Below are 23,907 nucleotides of genomic sequence, written 5' to 3'. Positions count from 1 at the left end.
TTATCAACTGGGACTTGTGTGAGCAAGGATGAAACATCGAAACTTAACTGTTTGAAATCAATATCAACCCAGATATCATTAAGTTTGTTAACTGAATCTACATTGTTCTTGATATTAGAATTCGATATATTACCAGCTTGTGGGCTTAATAAAGAAACTCACCGTATTGATGATGTATATGTGATTGAGCCCACTGAACCCACATTGGGTCTTTCTGAAAAATTTGGCTTATGTTTGGCAAGACCCCTAGTGAGTTCGGTAGGCTCAATCATTACATGAAAGTGCACTTGGGAACTTATCATGTTTTATTTTCCTTGTGGTTATCAGCAAATACTAGATCAAGCGCATCACTCTGACCTCTTGCAATATTTATATACACTTACATACATGTAATTGTTACACTGCCAGTGAAAAGTCATATTTGGCAAAGCTATATCATTGGGAGTACAGCATCATTAAGGAACTTCTCGCTGTAAAGGCGTCTGTGTTTCCCTGCTGCTGAAAGTAGCACTGCCTTGGGCTGTAGGAGTCTTTAGAATAAGGTCTTGGGTAACACCAGGACTTTTTCATAGACTTTGGTCCAAGGTTAATTGTTTTTGAGAAATACATGTATGTGGGTTTATAGATGAGAATCTACAGAAGAGGGTGAATGTGTTGGAAATTAAGTGTTTGAGGACAATATTCGGTATGTGGAAGGTTGATCAGGTAAGATATGATAGAGTAAGAGAGAGGTGTAATAATAGAGCTGGTGAGGGTGTACTGAAATAGTTTGGACATACAGAGTGAAGAGTGAGGAGTGGTAACAAAAGTAATATGTCAAAAGTGATGAAAGAAACAGGAAAAAGAGGGAGATGGAAAGATGGATTGAATTAAATCCTTGGGGCCCGAACATGTGGGAGGATGAATAGTGTGCACAGGATAGAGTGAACTGGAGTGATATTGTTTGCAGGGGGCAACATGCTGTCAGTAGACTGGACCAGGGCACATGAAGTAGTCAGGGGAAACCATGGAAAGATCTGTAAGTCCTGGTTGTGATAGGAGGCTGTGTTTTCAGTACATTACACATGACAATTTTAGAATGAATGTGAGCAAGAACTGCAAGGAAAACAGCCTCATGAATTCCCACACTCAAGGGACTATTCAACGATTTTTACAGAGTTGAGTTATCATGGTGGTGAACAGCTAGTCGCATTGGTGGCTCTGATTTTGGTGCATTATACATGACACCTAAAGAGTGAATGTGAGCAAATGAGGCTGTTCTTTGTGTTTTCCTGGCATTACCTTCCAAATCAGGAAATAACGATGAAGTATGAAAAGAACTAATGCCACAATATCACAATGGGAAATTATGGTAGAAGTGGTGATAATGAATATAGAAAACAACATGGAGATGAAGATGATAACGGCTGTATGGATGTTGAATAGTTTTTTTCATTACCAGTATGTATAGCTCTTAGTATATCTACAGATTAAGGAAATAGTCTGGGAAGGATTTTGAGAAAATTGGGAAGATAGAACACTTGAAAGATGTTTACTGAAAAACAAAATTATTTCTTGATTCCTGTGGGCACAACTCTAGGAAATAACTGCAAAACAGATACCATGATTTAACATTTCATGCAAAACATTTTGAGTAAAAGAAAAAATGAGTTACATGTGAGAGAAAAGTGCTCAAATTTTATTTTGTAACCTAATACATACTAACTTGGGAACTGAAGCCAATTGATCACTGATGAAATCATAATGATATTTGTGGTTTTCAAGTTTTTATATTCATATCTGGAAGATGGTATGCATCTTCAACAATGTAACACCCTGTCATGTTTTTGAAATGACTGACTATTTTTTTTTCTCCTTTTTTTTTCTCCAGCGTATGGACTCAGGAGGAGGAAGTTCAGGGACTCGAGATCATGCCTCTTCTCTCAATTTGTATTCAACACCTTCATCTGATCGCAAGAAAATCAAGCCAAAAAAGAAAAATAAAGCAGCAAGACCTACACATGATGTAAGTTTTTGTTATATATGAACTTCATGGAGTAATCTGCCTTATTTAAATTTTCTTTAAAGATGTTTTGCACAGGAAGATTTTACAGTCTGAAATAATTTGTCATTGAAGAGGCAGTAAGGGATACTATTAAAGATTCCAAATATCTTAGTAGCACCTATATGTCTCTGATATCTTTAATGCCGGTGAGTTATAGATGAATAAATCATCTCAATTCACGCAATACATTTATTTATCATACTTTGTCGCTGTCTCCCGCGTTAGCGAGGTAGCGCAAGGAAACATATACATACCTATACATCTCAACGTATACATATATATACACACACAGACATATAAGTAGATACACATGTACATAATTCATACTGTCTGCCCTTGTTCATTCCTGTCGCCACTCCACCACACATGAAATGACAACCCCCTCCCCCGCATGTGAGCGAGGTAGCGCTTGGAAAAGACACAAAGGCCACATTCGTTCACACTCAGTCTCAAGCTGTCATGTATAATGCACTGAAATCACAGCTTCCTTTCCACATCCATGCCCCACAAAACTTTCCATGGTTTACCCCAGACGCTTCACATGCCCTGGTTCAATCCATTGACAGCATGTCGACCCCGGTATACCACATCGTTCCATTTCAGTCTATTCCTTGCATGCCTTTCACCCTCCTGCATGGTCAGACCCCGATCACTCAGAATCTTTTTCACTCCATCTTTCCACCTCCATTTTGGTCTCCCACTTCTCGTTCCCTCCACCTCTGACACATATATCCTCTTTGTCAATCTTGCCTCACTCATTCTCTCCATGTGACCAAACCATATCAAAACACCCTCCTCTGCTCTCTCAACCACACTCTTTTTACCACCACACATCTCTCTTTCCCTTTCATTATTTACTCGATCAAACCATCTCACATATTGTCCTCAAACATCTCATTTCCAGCTCCTCTGCACAACTCTATCCATAGCACATGCCTCACAACCAGTAACATTTTTGGAACCACTATTCCTTCAAACATACCCATTTTTGCTTTCCAAGATAACGTTCTCAACTTCCACACATTTTTCAACACTTTCAGGACTTTCACCCCTTCTCCCACCCTATGATTCACTTCCGCTTCTGTGGTTCCATCCGCTGCCATATCCACTCCCAGATATCTAAAACACTTCACTTCCTCCAGTTTTTCTTCATTCAAACTTACCTCCCAATTGACTTGTCCCTCAACCCCACTGTACCTAATAACCTTGCTTTTTTAATCACATTTACTCTCAGCTTTCTTCTTTCACACACTTTACCAAACTCAGTCACCAGCTTCTGCAGTTTCTCACATGAATCAGCCACCAGCACTGTATCATTAGCGAACAACAACAGACTCACTTCCCAAGCTCTCTAATACACAACAGACTGCATACTTGCCCCTCTTTCCAAAACTCTTGCATTCACCTCCCTAACAACCCCATCTATAAACAAATCAAACAACCAATGAGACATCACGCACCCTTGCCACAAACCAACATTCACTGAGAACCAATCAATTTTCTCTCTTCCTACTCATACACATGCCTTACATCCTCGATGAAAACTTTTCACTGCTTCCAACACCTTGCCTCCCACACCATATATTTTTGATATCTTCCACATTCTTCAAAGCAAACACCTGATCCACACATTCTCTACCACTTCTGAAACCACATATTTATTTATTTATTATTTTATTTTGCTTTTTCGCTGTCTCCCGTGTTAGCGAGGTGGCGCAAGGAAACAGACAAAAGAATGGCCCAACCCACCCACATACACTTGTATATACATACATGTCCACACACGCAAATATATATACCTGTACATCTCACCGTATACATATATACACACACACACAGACATATACATATATACACATGTACATAATTCATACTGTCTGCCTTTATTTATTCCCGTCGCCACCCCTCCACACATGAAATGACAACCCCCTCCCCCTCATATGCACGAGGTAGCGCTGGGAAAAGACAACAAAGGCCACATTCGTTCACACTCAGTCTCTAGTTATCTTGTAATAGTGCACCGAAACCACAGCTCCCTTTCCACATCCAGGCCCCATAGAACTTTCCAAGGTTTACCCCAGATGCTTCACATGCCCTGGTTCAATCCATTGACAGCATGTCGACCCCGGTATACCACATCGTTCCAATTCACTTTATTCCTTGCATGCCTTTCACCCTCCTGCGTGCTCAGGCCCAGATCACTCAAAATCTTTTTCACTCCCTCTTTCCGCCTCCAATTTGGTCTCCCGCTTCTCCTTGTTCTCTCCACCTCTGACACATATATCCTCTTTGTCAATCTTTCCTCATTCATTCTCTCCATGTGACCAAACCGTTTCAAAACACCCTCTTCTGCTCTCTCAACCACACTCTTTTTATTACCACACATCTCTCTTACCCTATTATTACTTATTCGATCAAACCACCTCACACCACATATTGTCCTCAAACATCTCATTTCCAGCACATCCATCCTCCTGCGCACAACTCTATCCATAGCCCACGTCTCGCAGCCGTCTAATATTGTTGGAACCACTATTCCTTCAAAAAAAAAAAAAAAAACCCATTTTTGCTTTCCAAGATAATGTTCTCAACTTCCATACATTCTTCAACGCTCCCAGAACTTTTGCCCCCCTCCCCCACCCTATGATTCACTTCCGCTTCCATGGTTCCATCCGCTGCCAAATCCACTCCCAAATATCCAAAACACTTCACTTCCTTCAGTTTTTCTCCTTTCAAACTTACCTCCCAATTGACTTGACCCTCAACCCTACTGTACCTAATAACCTTGCTCTTATTCACATTTACTCTCAGCTTTCTTCTTTAACATACTCTACCAAACTCAGTCACCAGCTTCTGCAGTTTCTCACACGAATCACCCACCAGTGCTGTATCATCAGTGAAGAACAACTGACTCACTTCCCAAGCTCTCTCATCCACAACAGACTGCATACTTGCCCCCTCTTTCCAAAAGTCTTGCATTCACCTCCCTAACAACCCCATCCATAAACAAATTAAACAACCATGGAGACATTACACACCCCTGCCGCAAGCCTACATTCACTGAGAACCAATCACTTTCCTCTTTTCCTTCTTGTACACATGCCTTACATCCTCGATAAGAACTTTTCACTGCTTCTAACAACTTGCCTCCCACACCACATATTCTCAATACCTTCCACAGAGCATCTCTTTCAACTCTTATCATATGCCTTCTCCAGATCCATAAATGCTTTTATAAGTATTTCTCTTACACTTTCTTCAAAGCAAACACTTAATCTACACATACTCTACCACTTCTGAAACCACACTGCTCCTCCCCAATCTGATGCTCTGTACATACCTTCACCTACTCAATGAATACCCTCCCATATAATTTCCCAGGAATACTCAACAAACTTATACCTCTGTAATTTGAGCACTCACTTTTATCCCCTTTGCCTTTGTACAATGGCACTATGTAAGCATTCCGCCAATCCTCAGGCACCTCACCATGAGTCATACATACATTAAATAACCTTACCAATAACCTCTGACACATATATCCTCATGCACCTCTGCTGCAAACCGACATTCTCTTCCTACTCGCACACATGCCTTACAACCTCGATAAAAACTTTTCGCTGCTTGTAGTAACTTGCCTCCCGCATCATATACCCTTGATACCTTCCACAGAGCATCTCTATGAACTGTCATATTCCTTCACCAGATCCATAAATGCTACATACAAATCCATTTGTTTTTCTAAGTATTTCTCACATACATTCTTCAAAGCAAACACCTGATCCACACATCCTCTACTACTTCTGAAACCACACTGCTCTTCCCTAAAATCTGATGCTCTCTACATGCCCTCACCCTCTCAATCAATACCCTCTCATATGATTTCCCAGGAATACTCAACAAACTTATACCTCTTTAATTTGAACACTCACTTTTATCTCCTTTGCCTTTATACAAAGGCATTATGCATGCATTCTGCCAATCGTCAGGCACTTCACTGTGAGCCATACATACATTGAATATCGTCACCAACCAGTCAACAACATAGTTACCCCCTTTTTCAAAAAATTCCTCTGCTATACCATCCAAACCCACCGCCTTGCCAGCTTTCATCTTCCACAAAGCTTTACTACCTCTTCTCTGTTTACCAAACCATTCTCCCTGACCCTCTCACTTCGCACACCACCTCTACCATAACACCCTTTATCTGGCACTCTATTGTCTGATACATTCAACAAACCTTCAAAATACTCACTCCATCTCCATCTCACATCACCACTACTTGTTATTACCTCCCCATTAACCGCCTTAACCGACGTTCCCATTTGTTCTCGTCTTACGCACTGTATTTACCTCCTTCCAAAACATCTTTTTATTCTCCCTAAAATTTGATGATACTCGCTCACCCCAACTCTCATTTGCCCTCTCTTTCACCTCTTGCACCTTTCTCTTGACCTCTTGCCTCTTTCTTTTATACATCTCTCAATCATTTGCACTATTTCCCTGCAAAAATTGTCCAAATGCCTCTCTCTTCTCTTACACTGATAATCTTACTTCTTGATCCCACCACTCACTACCCTTTCTAATGTGCCCACCTCCCATGCTTCTCATGCCACAAGCATCTTTTGCACAAGTCATCACTGCTTCCCTAAATATATCCCATTCCTCCCCCACTCCCCTTACCTCCTTTGCTCTCACTTTTTTCCATTCTGCACTCAGTCTCTCCTGGTACTTCCTCACACAAGTCTCCTTCCCAAGCTCACTTACTCTCACCTCTCTCTTCATCCCCAACATTCTCTCTTCTTTTCTGAAAACCTCTACAAATCTTCACCTTTGCCTCTACAAGATAATGATCAGACAACCCTCCAGTTGCACCTCTCAGCACATTAACATCCAAAAGTCTCTCTTTCACGCGCCTATCAATTAACATGTAATCCAGTAATGCTGTCTGGCTATCTCTCCTACTTACATAAATATACTTTTGTATATCTCTCTTTTTAAACCAGGTATTCCCAATCACCAGCCCTTTTTCAGCACACAAATCTACAAGCTTTTCACCATTTCCATTTACAACACTGAACAACCCATGTACACCAATTATTCCCTCAACTACCACATTCCTCACCTTTGCATTCAAATCCCCCATCACTATAACCCGGTCTCGTGCATCAAAACTGCAAACACACTCTTTCATCTGCTCCCAAAACACTTGCCTCTCATGATCTTTCTTCTCATGCCCAGGTGCATATGCACCAATAATCACCCATCTCTCTCCATCCACTTTCAGTTTTACCCATATCAATGTAGAGTTTACATTCTTACTCTCTATCACATACTCCCACAACTCTTGTTTCAGGAGTAGTGCTACTCCTTCCTTTGCTCTTGTCCTCTAACAAGGTATAATAAATATATATATATATATATATATATATATATATATATATATATATATATATATATATATATATTATCCCTGGGGATAGGGGAGAAAGAATACTTCCCACGTATTCCCTGCGTGTCGTAGAAGGCGACTAAAAGGGGAGGGAGCGGGGGGCTGGAAATCCTCCCCTCTCAATTTTTTTTTTTAATTTTCCAAAAGAAGGAACAGAGAAGGGGGCCAGGTGAGGATATTCCCTCAGTGGCCCAGTTCTCTGTTCTTAACGCTACCTCGCTAACGCGGGAAATGGCGAATAGTTTGAAAAAAAAAAAAGATATATATATATATATATATATATATATATATATATATATATATATATATATATATATATATATATTTTTCTTTCAAACTATTTGCCATTTCCCGCGTTAGCAAGGTAGCGTTAAGAACAGAGGACTGGGCCTCTGAGGGAATATCCTCACCTGACCCCCTTCTCTGTTCCTTCTTTTGAAAAATTAAAATAAAAAAAAAAAACAGGGGAGGATTTCCAGCCCCCTGCTCCCTCCCCTTTTAGTCGCCTTCTACGACACGCAGGGAATACGTGGGAAGTATTCTTTCTCCCCTATCCCCATGGATAATTATTTTTTATTTATTATTTTGCTTTGTTGCTGTCTCCCGCGTTAGCGAGGTAGCGCAAGGAAACAGATGAAAGAATGGCCCAACCCGCCCACATACACATGTATATACATACATGTCCACACCCGCACAATATACATACCTATACATCTCAATGTACACATATATACACACACAGACATATACATATATACACATGTACATAATTCATACAGTCTGCCTTTATTTGTTCCCATCGCCACCCCGCCACACATGGGATAACAACCCAACCCACCCCCATACACATGTATATACATACGTCCACACACGCAAATATACATACCTACACAGCTTTCCATGGTTTACCCCAGACGCTTCACATGCCCTGATTCAATCCACTGACAGCACGTCAACCTGGGTATACCACATCGATCCAATTCACTCTATTCCTTGCCCTCCTTTCACCCTCCTGTATGTTCAGGCCCCGATCACACAAAATCTTTTTCACTCCATCTTTCCACCTCCAATTTGGTCTCCCACTTCTTCTCGTTCCCTCCACCTCCGACACATATATCCTCTTGGTCAATCTTTCCTCACTCATTCTCTCCATGTGCCCAAACCATTTCAAAACACCCTTTTCTGCTCTCTCAACCACGCTCTTTTTCTTTCCACACATCTCTCTTACTCTTACGTTACTTACTCTATCAAACCACCTCACACCACACATTGTCCTCAAACATCTCATTTCCAGCACATCCATCCTCCTGCGCACAACTCTATCCATAGCCCACGCCTCGCAACCATACAACATTGTTGGAACCACTATTCCTTCAAACATACCCATTTTTGCTTTCCGAGATAATGTTCTCGACTTCCACACACACTTTTTTTTTTTTTTTTTTTTTTATACTTTGTCGCTGTCTCCCGCGTTTGCGAGGTAGCGCAAGGAAACAGACGAAAGAAATGGCCCAACCCCCCCCCCATACACATGTACATACACACGTCCACACACGCAAATATACATACCTACACAGCTTTCCATGGTTTACCCCAGACGCTTCACATGCCTTGATTCAATCCACTGACAGCACGTCAACCCCTGTATACCACATGACTCCAATTCACTCTATTCCTTGCCCTCCTTTCACCCTCCTGCATGTTCAGGCCCCGATCACACAAAATCTTTTTCACTCCATCTTTCCACCTCCAATTTGGTCTCCCTCTTCTCCTCGTTCCCTCCACCTCCGACACATATATCCTCTTGGTCAATCTCTCCTCACTCATTCTCTCCATGTGCCCAAACCATTTCAAAACACCCTCTTCTGCTCTCTCAACCACGCTCTTTTTATTTCCACACATCTCTCTTACCCTTACGTTACTTACTCGATCAAACCACCTCACACCACACATTGTCCTCAAACATCTCATTTCCAGCACATCCATCCTCCTGCGCACATCTCTATCCATAGCCCACGCCTCGCAACCATACAACATTGTTGGAACCACTATTCCCTCAAACATACCCATTTTTGCTTTCCGAGATAATGTTCTCGACTTCCACACATTTTTCAAGGCTCCCAAAATTTTCGCCCCCTCCCCCACCCTATGATCCACTTCCGCTTCCATGGTTCCATCCGCTGACAGATCCACTCCCAGATATCTAAAACACTTCACTTCCTCCAGTTTTTCTCCATTCAAACTCACCTCCCAATTGACTTGACCCTCACCCCTACTGTACCTAATAACCTTGCTCTTATTCACATTTACTCTCAACTTTCTTCTTCCACACACTTTACCAAACTCAGTCACCAGCTTCTGCAGTTTCTCACATGAATCAGCCACCAGCGCTGTATCATCAGCGAACAACAACTGACTCACTTCCCAAGCTCTCTCATCCCCAACAGACTTCATACTTGCCCCTCTTTCCAGGACTCTTGCATTTACCTCCCTTACAACCCCATCCATAAACAAATTAAACAACCATGGAGACATCACACACCCCTGCCGCAAACCTACATTCACTGAGAACCAATCACTTTCCTCTCTTCCTACACGTACACATGCCTTACATCCTCGATAAAAACTTTTCACTGCTTCTAACAACTTGCCTCCAACACCATATATTCTTAATACCTTCCACAGAGCATCTCTATCAACTCTATCATATGCCTTCTCCAGATCCATAAATGCTACATACAAATCCATTTGCTTTTCTAAGTATTTCTCACATACATTCTTCAAAGCAAACACCTGATCCACACATCCTCTACCACTTCTGAAACCGCACTGCTCTTCCCCAATCTGATGCTCTGTATATGCCTTCACCCTCTCAATCAATACCCTCCCATATAATTTACCAGGAATACTCAACAAACTTATACCTCTGTAATTTGAGCACTCACTCTTATCCCCTTTGCCTTTGTACAATGGCACTATGCACGCATTCCGCCAATCCTCAGGCACCTCACCATGAGTCATACATACATTAAATAACCTTACCAACCAGTCAACAATACAGTCACCCCCTTTTTTAATAAATTCCACTGCAATACCATCCAAACCTGCTGCCTTGCCGGCTTTCATCTTCCGCAAAGCTTTTACTACCTCTTCTCTGTTTACCAAATCATTTCCCCTAACCCTCTCACTTTGCACACCACCTCGACCAAAACACCCTATATCTGCCACTCTGTCATCAGACACATTCAACAAACCTTCAAAATACTCATTCCATCTCCTTCTCACATCACCGCTACTTGTTATCACCTCCCCATTTACGCCCTTCACTGAAGTTCCCATTTGCTCCCTTGTCTTACGCACCCTATTTACCTCCTTCCAGAACATCTTTTTATTCTCCCTAAAGTTTACTGATAGTCTCTCACCCCAACTCTCATTTGCCCTTTTTTTTCCCACACACACACACATATATATATATATATATATATATATATATATATATATTTTTTTTTTTTTTTTTATTTATTTATATTGAAGGCTCCAGTCATGGACTAAAGTCCACATCAAGGGTGGGCCTTAATTAAAATGTAGGGAGAATTATGAAAAGGAAAAAGAAAATACAAGGGATAGTATTTACGAATTTTTGTGAAAGTGAAAGACCTGTCTTTTGAAATGTATATTTCACAGTTATTGGGAAAAACATGAGAAGGTAGAGAGTTCCAAAGCTTTGACGTGAAGGGAAAGAAGCAGGTATCAAAACAGCTCACCCTTGTGTTGCCGATGGCCACACAAAAATCATGTGACGCAGCAGCTTGTTGAATATTGCGCGGCATAGCTCGTGGTGGGGGCACATTATTATCCATCTCTTGGGAGCAGAATACAAAGTAATACCAATAGAAGAGGGAAAGTGAACCACCATTGTAACATAGGCCAAGGGGGTCAAGTTTGGAAGTTAGCCTGGGACATTTTATTAGTCGGATTGCTTTCAACTCCACTCTGTAAAGTTAGCATAAAGAGCTAGAATTGTCCCAGATGTGAGAGCAATACTTCATAGAAGGACAAATCAATCCCTTGTATGAATGGAGCAGCTGTTTAGAAGAAAAGAAATTTCGACTTTTAAACAGGATCCACAATTTCTTAGAGGCAGACTTAGCTATTGCTGTAATGTAGGTTATCTGAGAAAGAGTGGATACAGTTATAGCAAGTTTGGAAGTTAGCCTGGGACAGTTTATTAGTCGGATTGCTTTCAACTCCACTCTGTAAAGTTAGCATAAAGAGCTAGAACTGCCCCAGATGTGAGAGCAGTACTTCATACAAGGACAAATCAATCCCTTGTAAGAATGGAGCAGCTGTTTAGAAGAAAAGAGATTTCGGCTTCTAAACAGGATCCACAGTTTCTTAGAGGCAGACTTAGCTATTCCTGTAATGTGGGTTATCTGAGAAAGAGTGGATGCAGTTATAGCAAGTATGTTCATTGAGTCAGGAGGTGGAATTACAGAACTATCAAAGGAAAGATGAGATTTGTGAGGAGTTTCAATTGAGACATGGGTAGAAATTGGGTCTTGGAGGTATTAAACTTAACAAGATTTTGTCTATCCCACTGATTTTATTGAGGAAGCTGCATCAAGATTAGATGCAGATTGAGTGAGAGAAGAGGGAGCAGAATTGAAGGATGTGGATGAATGCAGTGTTGAGTTGTCATTGTATGAATGCCTTGGATTATTTGTTGAGGAGAGAAAATAATAAAAAAAGGAGAAAAGTATAGAGGAAAGGACAGAACCTTGAGGGACACTGCTGTTGATGGAGAAAAGTGGGGTGGCTGATCTATCAACAGAGCTTAGAGATGAAACACCAGTGCTAGACCCAATCAAAATCCATAAATATGTCAAGGGCAGCTACACTTGACTCCAAAATTTTTCAGGGATTATGACCAGACATTAGTGAGATAGGAAAGAATATCACCAATGGATCTCACCTTATGGAAACCATACTGGTGATTAGAGGGAAGACTGAATTTCAAGGGGTTTAAGGATATGGGAGTTGAGGAGGGATTCAGTGACTTTGGAAATGATAGATGTCAAAGCAATAGGACGATAGTTAGATGGGGCAGAATAATCACCCTTCTTAGGGTTTGATGTATCAATGCATGTTTCAAGGAGAAGGAAAAGTTTTGGTTTTTAAACAGAAAGAGAACAGATGAGCAAGCACAGGTGCACGTTCAGAGGCACACTCTTTCAGTACACAGAGATGGATGCCATTAGGACCATAATCCTTGTTTGTCTCCAGAGCAAGAAGCACTTTTCTGACAGTCCGAAAAGAGTTAGAGGAGAAACGAGAACCAAAGAGAGTTGCTTTGTCTGTGGAAGAGACAGCTACAGTACTGCTAGAATGGGAAAGTGAAGGGAAAGTAGAGCAAGAGAAGTTGTTAGAGATGCCTTTAGCTAAAGACCAGAGAGACCTATCAATGGATGACAGGGAGAGTTTATCGCACTTCTTTTGAGTAAAGGAACGTTTTGCCTCATGCATAACATGCTTGCAGCAATTATGGGCAATGATAAAAGCTTAATGGGAGCCAGGGGAAGGAGAGTTTTCCAAGCTCAGTATGCCTGGTCCCTTGCCTGAATGGCCTTAGAATAGGAATGGTTAAACATGGATTGGGTGGAGAGGTCATCTAAGAGGAAGAGGGGCTGAATGCTTCCATTCCTGCAAGAATAACCTCTGCAATGCAAATGGCAGAGACAGAAGCATCAACACATAAGAGAGTAATTTATCCAAGGAAAGTCAGAAAAGAAGTTACGTAAGTTATTCCAGTCAGTTTTATTGAGGTGACTGTCTTTATGCTTAGAAGGAGGTGCTGTAGGAGGGCAACTACACATGACACCCCAAAGTCTTTCGGGGATGATGGCCTGACATTAGTAAGACAGGAAAGAATATCACCAGTGGATCTTGCCTTGCAAAAGCCAAAGGTTTTGGGAGCAGTAAAGAATGTGTGGAAAGAGAGGTCATTATCTGGAGAGGTGAAAATGGGTAAGGAGAAGGGTATAATATTTCCAGTAATGTATGGATGTAAAGCTTGTACAGAGGAGGGTGGATGTGTTGGAAATGAAATGCTTGAGGACAGTTTGTGGTGTGAGAGGGTTGATCAAATAATTGATAAAAGGGTAAGAGAGTGGTGTGATAATAAGAAGAGTATGGTTGAGAGAGCTGAAGAAAGTGTATTTAAATGGTTTGGACATATGGATAGAATGAGTGAGGATAGATTGACAAAGAGAGTATATGTGTTAAGAGTGGATAGGACAGGGAGAAAGGGAAGACCAAGTTGGAAATGGAGGGATATATTAAAAAAGATATTGAGTATTCTGGTCCTAAACTTGCAGGAATGTGAAATATGTGCAGGAGTTACAGTGAATTAGGTTGATGTGCTGTTAGTGGACTGAACTAGGGCAAATGAAGCAGCTTTGGGAAACTGTGGAAAGATTTGTGGGGCCTGGTTTTAGATACGTGGCTGTGGTTTCAGTGCATTGCATGACAAGTAGAGTTGATGTGAGCAAGTAAGACCTTTTCTTCATTTGCTCACATCCATTACAAGTACTTACTTATTTATGAATACTTATGATGAGATTTTGTCAAAAGACAGGGTTAGCAGATAGCACTCGTGGCATGAAGAACAAGTCATGTAAGTTATGCACTGTCATGTGTTATGCATGAAATGGAGAGATTGTATGTCTGTTGACTGAAAGCTAGCAGCCCAAGTTTGGGTGATGCAGAAATATAAGACAGCTACCAGGACCAAATTAGTGAAACTGAACAGCCATTGATGTGTTGGCTGACCATGCAGCTGTTGTTGACCCTTGATACTCAGATGGATAGTGCTAGTAATATACCTTCCTGGTCAGTGGTTGCCTATCACCTACTTCCTACAAGAGAGAGAGAGAGAGAGAGAGAGAGAGAGAGAGAGAGAGAGAGAGAGAGAGAGAGAGAGATCAGGCTTTCTATCTATCTATATCTCTGATGCCCATTCCATCTGGGAACTCCCGTCAAGAAGGTGGTCACAGCAAAAGAGTCCCCACTTATCCCTTTCCTTACATGTCTCCCTCACATGCACCATTCCACACTTTCTTCCATCATTTCTCTCCCTCCAGTATTCTTCCACAATATTTGCCCATGTCACAGGTGGTCTTGCTCTCACACCAACCATTTTAATTGTACTATCATACGCTCTCCTTATAAACTCCCAGTCTTGCATTCTCATAATGTGTCCAAACCAGCTCAAAGTATTACGTTTCACCTACTCTACCACTCCACAATTTATTACCTTTGCATTCCCTGCCCTATCATACCACATCTCTCATACACACCATTTATCTCTTTATTTCCTGTAGTCATACCACATGCTCCTCTCAAATAGCTCATTTCCACAGCCTGGATTCTTGACCTCTGTGACTCATTCCATGTTTATGTTTCAGCTGCATAGGTCAGGGTTGGGAGGATTATGCTGTCCCTTAATCCTTTCTTCTCTTCCTTACTCCTCTATCCTTCAGACTGTTTATGCATGAAACTGTGCAGTTAACTCAAATTTCATGTCAGTTTATAAATTTGATTTCAGGGTAACTTTGAGCCAATCAGTGTTCAAGATATTGCCCTCACAGCCACTCTTCATGAACCACAAGCCATTTCAGAAACAGGTGCTGGCTATATGTCACGCTCTATGTGCTTACTGGACACAGGACCTCTCAAGGGTCGATTGTTACTGGCAGCTTGGGACCATGGCATCACCCAGGTGGCAGATAGTGTAGCCAATATGCTTCAGGAAGCAACTCAGGTGTGATAATTCATTGTTGTTGATAGTGAATTTCTTCAGAATCCTTTAAAGTTTTAGCATATTTAATAATTACAGTAAAAAAATCTATCAAAGACTTGTTAGTTAAAGTTAATGGGAATTATATTCACAGTTATGAAAAATAATGGAATGAGATCATAACCCATTCTCTGCAGCCATATTGTACATGATATTCTGCTTCAGTAGTGGCTCACTGTCACAATGTTGAATGTGATTTGTTAGATTTGAAGTGCCTTATGGGTCTTTTTAGGTGGGAAACTTATGCACCAATCTTTCATCTAGTAGTAATACCTTCTGCCATATGTTAGTTACATTATTTATTCAGTCACATTGTCACTAACCAAAATTCCATGGACAGTACATAATTTTTGTGATGCACAGACAGCAGGAAAATGTACATATGTAGGTAATGTGTATAGATTTGTGTAAGAAATTTATATAGATGTATATAAATAATGCAGCATGAAAAGAATTGTGCTGCATAGGCAGCAAGTAATGTATGTATGTAGATGGTGTGGGAGGTAAGTTGCTAGAAGCAGTGAGAAGTTTCTATCAAGAGTGTAAGGTGTGTATATGAATATGAAGAGAGGAGAGTGATTGGTTCCCAGTGAAGGTCGGTCTGCGGCAAGGGGGTGTGATGCCCCCATGGTTGTTTAATGTGTTTAAGGATGGGGTAGTTAGGTAGGTAAATGCAAGAGTTTTGGAGAGAGTCTCTTGGGGATGAGAGGGCCTTGGGAGTGAGTCATGGAGGGGATTCTGGGAGTGATGAAGAATATGTGGAAAGAGAGAATGTAATCTCAGAGAGCAAATATGCATATGAGAGGATGGGTCTATCTTCATCTGTTTCCTGGCACTACCTTGCTGATTCAGGAAACAGCAATCAAGTATAATGAATTGATAAATAAACATAGTTTATATAGATTTATTTATTTATTTTATTATACTTTGTCACTGTCTCCCGCATTAGTGAGGCAGTGCAAGGAAACAGACAAAAGAGTGGCCCAATCCACCCACATACACATGTATATACATACACATCCACACACGTACATATACATACCTATACATCTCAACTTATATATACACACAGACATATACATATATACACATGTACATAATTCATACTGTCTGCCCTTATTCATTCCGTCACCACCCCACCACACATGAAATAACAACCCCCTCCCCCCGCATATGCACGAGGTAGTGCTAGGAAAAGACAACAAAGGCCACATTCGTTTACACTCATTCTCTAGCTGTCATGTATAATGCACCCAAACCACAGCTCCCTTTCCACATCCAGGCCCCACAGAACTTTCCATGGTTTACCCCAGATGCTTCACATGCCCTGGTTCATTCCATTGACAGCATGTTGACCCCGGTATACCACATCATTCCAATTTACTCTATTCCTTGCATGCCTTTCACCCTCCTGCATGTTCAGGCCCCGATCACTCAAAATCTTTTTTCACTCCATCTTTCCACCTCCAGTATGGTCTCCCACTTCTTGTTCCCTCCACCTCCGACACATATATCCTCCTGGTCAATCTTTCCTCACTCATTCTCTCCATGTGACCAAACCATTTCAAAACACCCTCTTCTGCTCTCTCAACCACACTCTTTTTATTACCACACATCTCTCTTACCCTTTCATTTCTTACTCGATCAAACCACCTCACACCACATATTGTCCTCAAACATCTCATTTGCAGCACATCCACCCTCCTCTGCACAACTCTATCTATAGCCCATGCCTCACAACCATATAACATTGTTGGAAACACTATTCCTTCAAACATACCCATTTTTGCTTTCTGAGATAATGTTCTCGACTTCCACACATTTTTCAACACTCCCAGAACTTTCACCCCCTCCCCCACCCTATGATTCACTTCCACTTCCATGGTTCCATCTGCTGCCAAATCCACTCCCAGATATCTAAAACACTTCCTCCAGTTTTTCTCCATTCAAACTTACCTCCCAATTGACCTGTCCCTCAACCCTACTGTACCTAATAACCTTGCTCTTATTCACATTTACTCTCAGCTTTCCTCTTTCACACACTTTACCACACTCAGTCACCAGCTTCTGCAGTTTCTCACACGAATCAGCCACCAGCTCTGTATCATCATTGAACAACAACTGACTCACTTCCCAAGCTCCCTCATCCACAACAGACTGCATACTTGCCCCTCTTTCCAAAACACTTGCATTCACCTGCCTAACAACCACATCCATAAACAAATTAAACAACCATAGAGACATCACACACTCCTGCCGCAAACCAACATTCACTTTCCTCTCTACCTACACGTACACATGCCTTACATCCTTGATAAAAACTTTTCACTGCTTCTAACAACTTGCCTACTAAACCATATATTCTTAATACCTTCCACAGAGCATCTCTATCAACTCTACCTTATGCCTTCTCCAGATCTATAAATGCTTCATACAAATCCATTATTATTATACTTAATTGCTGTTTCCTGTCTCAGGGAGGTAGCGCAAGGAAACAGACGAAGAATGGCCCAACCCCCCACTTATATATATATATATATATATATATATATATATATATATATATATATATATATATATATATATATATGAATTTGTATGTAGCATTTATGGATCTGGAGAAGGCATATGATAGAGTTGATAGAGATGCTCTGTGGAAGGTATTAAGAATATATGGTGTGGGAGGCAAGTTGTTAGAAGCAGTGAAAAGTTTTTATCGAGGATGTAAGGCATGTGTACGTGTAGGAAGAGAGGAAAGTGATTGGTTCTCAGTGAATGTAGGTTTGCGGCAGGGGTGTGTGATGTCTCCATGGTTGTTTAATTTGTTTATGGATGGGGTTGTTAGGGAGGTGAATGCAAGAGTTTTGGAAAGAGGGGCAAGTATGAAGTCTGTTGGGGATGAGAGAGCTTGGGAAGTGAGTCAGTTGTTGTTCGCTGATGATACAGCGCTGGTGGCTGATTCATGTGAGAAACTGCAGAAGCTGGTGACTGAGTTTGGTAAAGTGTGTGGAAGAAGAAAGTTAAGAGTAAATGTGAATAAGAGCAAGGTTGCTAGGTACAGTAGGGTTGAGGGTCAAGTCAATTGGGAGGTGAGTTTGAATGGAGAAAAACTGGAGGAAGTGAAGTGTTTTAGATATCTGGGAGTGGATCTGGCAGCAGATGGAACCATGGAAGCGGAAGTGGATCATAGGGTGGGGGAGGGGGCGAAAATTCTGGGAGCCTTGAAGAATGTGTGGAAGTCGAGAACATTATCTCGGAAAGCAAAAATGGGTATGTTTGAAGGAATAGTGGTTCCAACAATGTTGTATGGTTGCGAGGCGTGGGCTATGGATAGAGTTGTGCGCAGGAGGATGGATGTGCTGGAAATGAGATGTTTGAGGACAATGTGTGGTGTGAGGTGGTTTGATCGAGTAAGTAACGTAAGGGTAAGAGAGATGTGTGGAAATAAAAAGAGCGTGGTTGAGAGAGCAGAAGAGGGTGTTTTGAAATGGTTTGGGCACATGGAGAGAATGAGTGAGGAAAGATTGACCAAGAGGATATATGTGTCGGAGGTGGAGGGAACGAGGAGAAGAGGGAGACCAAATTGGAGGTGGAAAGATGGAGTGAAAAAGATTTTGTGTGATCGGGGCCTGAACATGCAGGAGGGTGAAAGGAGGGCAAGGAATAGAGTGAATTGGAGCGATGTGGTATACCGGGGTTGATGTGCTGTCAGTGGATTGAATCAAGGCATGTGAAGCGTCTGGGGTAAACCATGGAAAGCTGTGTAGGTATGTATATTTGCGTGTGTGGACGTATGTATATACATGTGTATGGGGGTGGGTTGGGCCATTTCTTTCGTCTGTTTCCTTGCGCTACCTCGCAAACGTGGGAGACAGCGACAAAGCAAAAAAAAAAAAAATATATATATATATATATTTTTTTTTTTTTTTCATACTATTCGCTATTTCCCGCGATAGCGAGGTAGTGTTAAGAACAGAGGACTGGGCCTTTGAGGGAATATCCTCACCTGGCCCTCTTCTCTGTTCCTTCTATATATATATATATATATATATATATATATATATATATATATATATATATATATATATATTAGAAAGGGTAGTGAGTGGTGGGATGAAGAGGTAAGATTATTAGTGAAAGAGAAGAGAGAGGCATTTGGACGATTTTTGCAGGGAAAAAATGCAATTGAGTGGGAGATGTATAAAAGAAAGAGACAGGAGGTCAAGAGAAAGGTGCAAGAGGTGAAAAAGAGGGCAAATGAGAGTTGGGGTGAGAGAGTATCATTAAATTTTAGGGAGAATGAAAAGATGTTCTGGAAGGAGGTAAATAAAGTGCGTAAGACAAGGGAGCAAATGGGAACTTCAGTGAAGGGCGCAAATGGGGAGGTGATAACAAGTAGTGGTGATGTGAGAAGGAGATGGAGTGAGTATTTTGAAGGTTTGTTGAATGTGTTTGATGATAGAGTGGCAGATATAGGGTGTTTTGGTCGAGGTGGTGTGCAAAGTGAGAGGGTTAGGGAAAATGATATGGTAAACAGAGAAGAGGTAGTAAAAGCTTTGCGGAAGATGAAAGCCAGCAAGGCAGCAGGTTTGGATGGTATTGCAGTGGAATTTATTAAAAAAGGGGGTGACTGTATTATTGACTGGTTGGTAAGGTTATTTAATGTATGTATGACTCATGGTGAGGTGCCTAAGGATTGGCGGAATGTTTGCATAGTGCCATTGTACAAAGGCAAAGGGGATAAGAGTGAGTGCTCAAATTACAGAGGTATAAGTTTGTTGAGTATTCCTGGGAAATTATATGGGAGGGTATTGATTGAGAAGGTGAAGGCATGTACAGAGCATCGGATTGGGGAAGAGCAGTATGGTTTCAGAAGTGGTAGAGGATGTGTGGATCTGGTGTTTGCTTTGAAGAATGTATGTGAGAAATACTTAGAAAAGCAAATGGATTTGTATGTAGCATTTATGGATCTGGAGAAGGCATATGATAGAGTTGATAGAGATGCTCTGTGGAAGGTATTAAGAATATATGGTGTGGGAGGCAAGTTGTTAGAAGCAGTGAAAAGTTTTTATCGAGGATGTAAGGCATGTGTACGTGTAGGAAGAGAGGAAAGTGATTGGTTCTCAGTGAATGTAGGTTTGCGGCAGGGGTGTGTGATGTCTCCATGGTTGTTTAATTTGTTTATGGATGGGGTTGTTAGGGAGGTGAATGCAAGAGTTTTGGAAAGAGGGGCAAGTATGAAGTCTGTTGGGGATGAGAGAGCTTGGGAAGTGAGTCAGTTGTTGTTCGCTGATGATACAGCGCTGGTGGCTGATTCATGTGAGAAACTGCAGAAGCTGGTGACTGAGTTTGGTAAAGTGTGTGAAGAAGAAAGTTAAGAGTAAATGTGAATAAGAGCAAGGTTGTTAGGTACAGTAGGGTTGAGGGTCAAGTCAATTGGGAGGTGAGTTTGAATGGAGAAAAACTGGAGGAAGTGAAGTGTTTTAGATATCTGGGAGTGGATCTGGCAGCAGATGGAACCATGGAAGCGGAAGTGGATCATAGGGTGGGGGAGGGGGCGAAAATTCTGGGAGCCTTGAAGAATGTGTGGAAGTCGAGAACATTATCTCGGAAAGCAAAAATGGGTATGTTTGAAGGAATAGTGGTTCCAACAATGTTGTATGGTTGCGAGGCGTGGGCTATGGATAGAGTTGTGCGCAGGAGGATGGATGTGCTGGAAATGAGATGTTTGAGGACAATGTGTGGTGTGAGGTGGTTTGATCGAGTAAGTAACGTAAGGGTAAGAGAGATGTGTGGAAATAAAAAGAGCGTGGTTGAGAGAGCAGAAGAGGGTGTTTTGAAATGGTTTGGGCACATGGAGAGAATGAGTGAGGAAAGATTGACCAAGAGGATATATGTGTCGGAGGTGGAGGGAACGAGGAGAAGAGGGAGACCAAATTGGAGGTGGAAAGATGGAGTGAAAAAGATTTTGTGTGATCGGGGCCTGAACATGCAGGAGGGTGAAAGGAGGGCAAGGAATAGAGTGAATTGGAGCGATGTGGTATACCGGGGTTGACGTGCTGTCAGTGGATTGAATCAAGGCATGTGAAGCGTCTGGGGTAAACCATGGAAAGCTGTGTAGGTATGTATATTTGCGTGTGTGGACGTATGTATATACATGTGTATGGGGGTGGGTTGGGCCATTTCTTTCGTCTGTTTCCTTGCGCTACCTCGCAAACGTGGGAGACAGCGACAAAGCAAAAAAAAAAATATATATATATATATATATATATTTTTTTTTTTTTTTTCATACTATTCGCTATTTCCCGCGATAGCGAGGTAGCGTTAAGAACAGAGGACTGGGCCTTTGAGGGAATATCCTCACCTGGCCCTCTTCTCTGTTCCTTCTATATATATATATATATATATATATATATATATATTAGAAAGGGTAGTGAGTGGTGGGATGAAGAGGTAAGATTATTAGTGAAAGAGAAGAGAGAGGCATTTGGACGATTTTTGCAGGGAAAAAATGCAATTGAGTGGGAGATGTATAAAAGAAAGAGACAGGAGGTCAAGAGAAAGGTGCAAGAGGTGAAAAAGAGGGCAAATGAGAGTTGGGGTGAGAGAGTATCATTAAATTTTAGGGAGAATGAAAAGATGTTCTGGAAGGAGGTAAATAAAGTGCGTAAGACAAGGGAGCAAATGGGAACTTCAGTGAAGGGCGCAAATGGGGAGGTGATAACAAGTAGTGGTGATGTGAGAAGGAGATGGAGTGAGTATTTTGAAGGTTTGTTGAATGTGTTTGATGATAGAGTGGCAGATATAGGGTGTTTTGGTCGAGGTGGTGTGCAAAGTGAGAGGGTTAGGGAAAATGATATGGTAAACAGAGAAGAGGTAGTAAAAGCTTTGCGGAAGATGAAAGCCAGCAAGGCAGCAGGTTTGGATGTTATTGCAGTGGAATTTATTAAAAAAGGGGGTGACTGTATTATTGACTGGTTGGTAAGGTTATTTAATGTATGTATGACTCATGGTGAGGTGCCTAAGGATTGGCGGAATGTTTGCATAGTGCCATTGTACAAAGGCAAAGGGGATAAGAGTGAGTGCTCAAATTACAGAGGTATAAGTTTGTTGAGTATTCCTGGGAAATTATATGGGAGGGTATTGATTGAGAAGGTGAAGGCATGTACAGAGCATCGGATTGGGGAAGAGCAGTATGGTTTCAGAAGTGGTAGAGGATGTGTGGATCTGGTGTTTGCTTTGAAGAATGTATGTGAGAAATACTTAGAAAAGCAAATGGATTTGTATGTAGCATTTATGGATCTGGAGAAGGCATATGATAGAGTTGATAGAGATGCTATGTGGAAGGTATTAAGAATATATGGTGTGGGAGGCAAGTTGTTAGAAGCAGTGAAAAGTTTTTATCGAGGATGTAAGGCATGTGTACGTGTAGGAAGAGAGGAAAGTGATTGGTTCTCAGTGAATGTAGGTTTGCGGCAGGGGTGTGTGATGTCTCCATGGTTGTTTAATTTGTTTATGGATGGGGTTGTTAGGGAGGTAAATGCAAGAGTTTTGGAAAGAGGGGCAAGTATGAAGTCTGTTGGGGATGAGAGAGCTTGGGAAGTGAGTCAGTTGTTGTTCGCTGATGATACAGCGCTGGTGGCTGATTCATGTGAGAAACTGCAGAAGCTGGTGACTGAGTTTGGTAAAGTGTGTGAAAGAAGAAAGTTAAGAGTAAATGTGAATAAGAGCAAGGTTATTAGGTATAGTAGGGTTGAGGGTCAAGTCATTTGGGAGGTAAGTTTGAATGGAGCAAAACTGGAGGAAGTAAAGTGTTTTAGATATCTGGGAGTGGATCTGGCAGCGGATGGAACCATGCAAGCGGAAGTGGATCATAGGGCGGGGGAGGGGGCGAAAATCCTGGGAGCCTTGAAGAATGTGTGGAAGTCGAGAACATTATCTCGGAAACCAAAAATGGGTATGTTTGAAGGAATAGTGGTTCCAACAATGTCGTATGGTTGCGAGGCGTGGGCTATGGATAGAGTTGTGCGCAGGAGGATGGATGTGCTGGAAATGAGAAGTTTGAGGACAATGTGTGGTGTGAGGTGGTTTGATTGAGTAAGTAACGTAAGGGTAAGAGAGATGTGTGGAAATAAAAAGAGCGTGGTTGAGAGAGCAGAAGAGGGTGTTTTGAAATGGTTTGGGCACATGGAGAGAATGAGTGAGGAAAGATTGACCAAGAGGATATATGTGTCGGAGGTGGAGGGAACGAGGAGAAGTGGGAGACCAGATTGGAGGTGGAAAGATGGAGTGAAAAAGATTTTGTGTGATCGGGGCCTGAACATGCAGGAGGGTGAAAGGAGGGCAAGGAATTGAGTGAATTGGATCGATGTGGTATACCAGGGTTGACGTGCTGTCAGTGGATTGAATCAGGGCATGTGAAGCATCTGGGGTAAACCATGGAAAGCTGTGTAGGTATGTATATTTGTGTGTGTGGACGTATGTATATACATGTGTATGGGGGTGGGTTGGGCCATTTCTTTCGTCTGTTTCCTTGCGCTACCTCGCAAACGCGGG

At 41.7% G+C, this 23,907-nt stretch overlaps 1 protein-coding gene across 3 annotated transcripts in view; it reads left to right on the top strand.

The window, feature by feature from the left end:
- Positions 1 to 23,907, top strand: part of LOC139749099 (transcriptional adapter 1-like) — a 59,991-nt gene that overhangs the window by 13,489 nt on the left and 22,595 nt on the right. For all 3 annotated transcript variants that reach the window (XM_071662657.1, XM_071662656.1, XM_071662655.1), the window contains exons 3-4: positions 1,871 to 2,005; positions 15,100 to 15,315. In XM_071662657.1, the coding sequence (XP_071518758.1) occupies positions 1,871 to 2,005; positions 15,100 to 15,315 (351 nt within the window). The remainder of the gene's footprint in view (positions 1 to 1,870; positions 2,006 to 15,099; positions 15,316 to 23,907) is intronic.

This window comes from Panulirus ornatus, chromosome 6 (genome assembly GCF_036320965.1).
Source record: "Panulirus ornatus isolate Po-2019 chromosome 6, ASM3632096v1, whole genome shotgun sequence".
Taxonomy (NCBI): Eukaryota; Metazoa; Arthropoda; class Malacostraca; order Decapoda; family Palinuridae; genus Panulirus; species Panulirus ornatus.
Note: the sequence above shows the minus strand (reverse complement) of the source record. Positions and strands in the feature narration are given on the sequence as shown.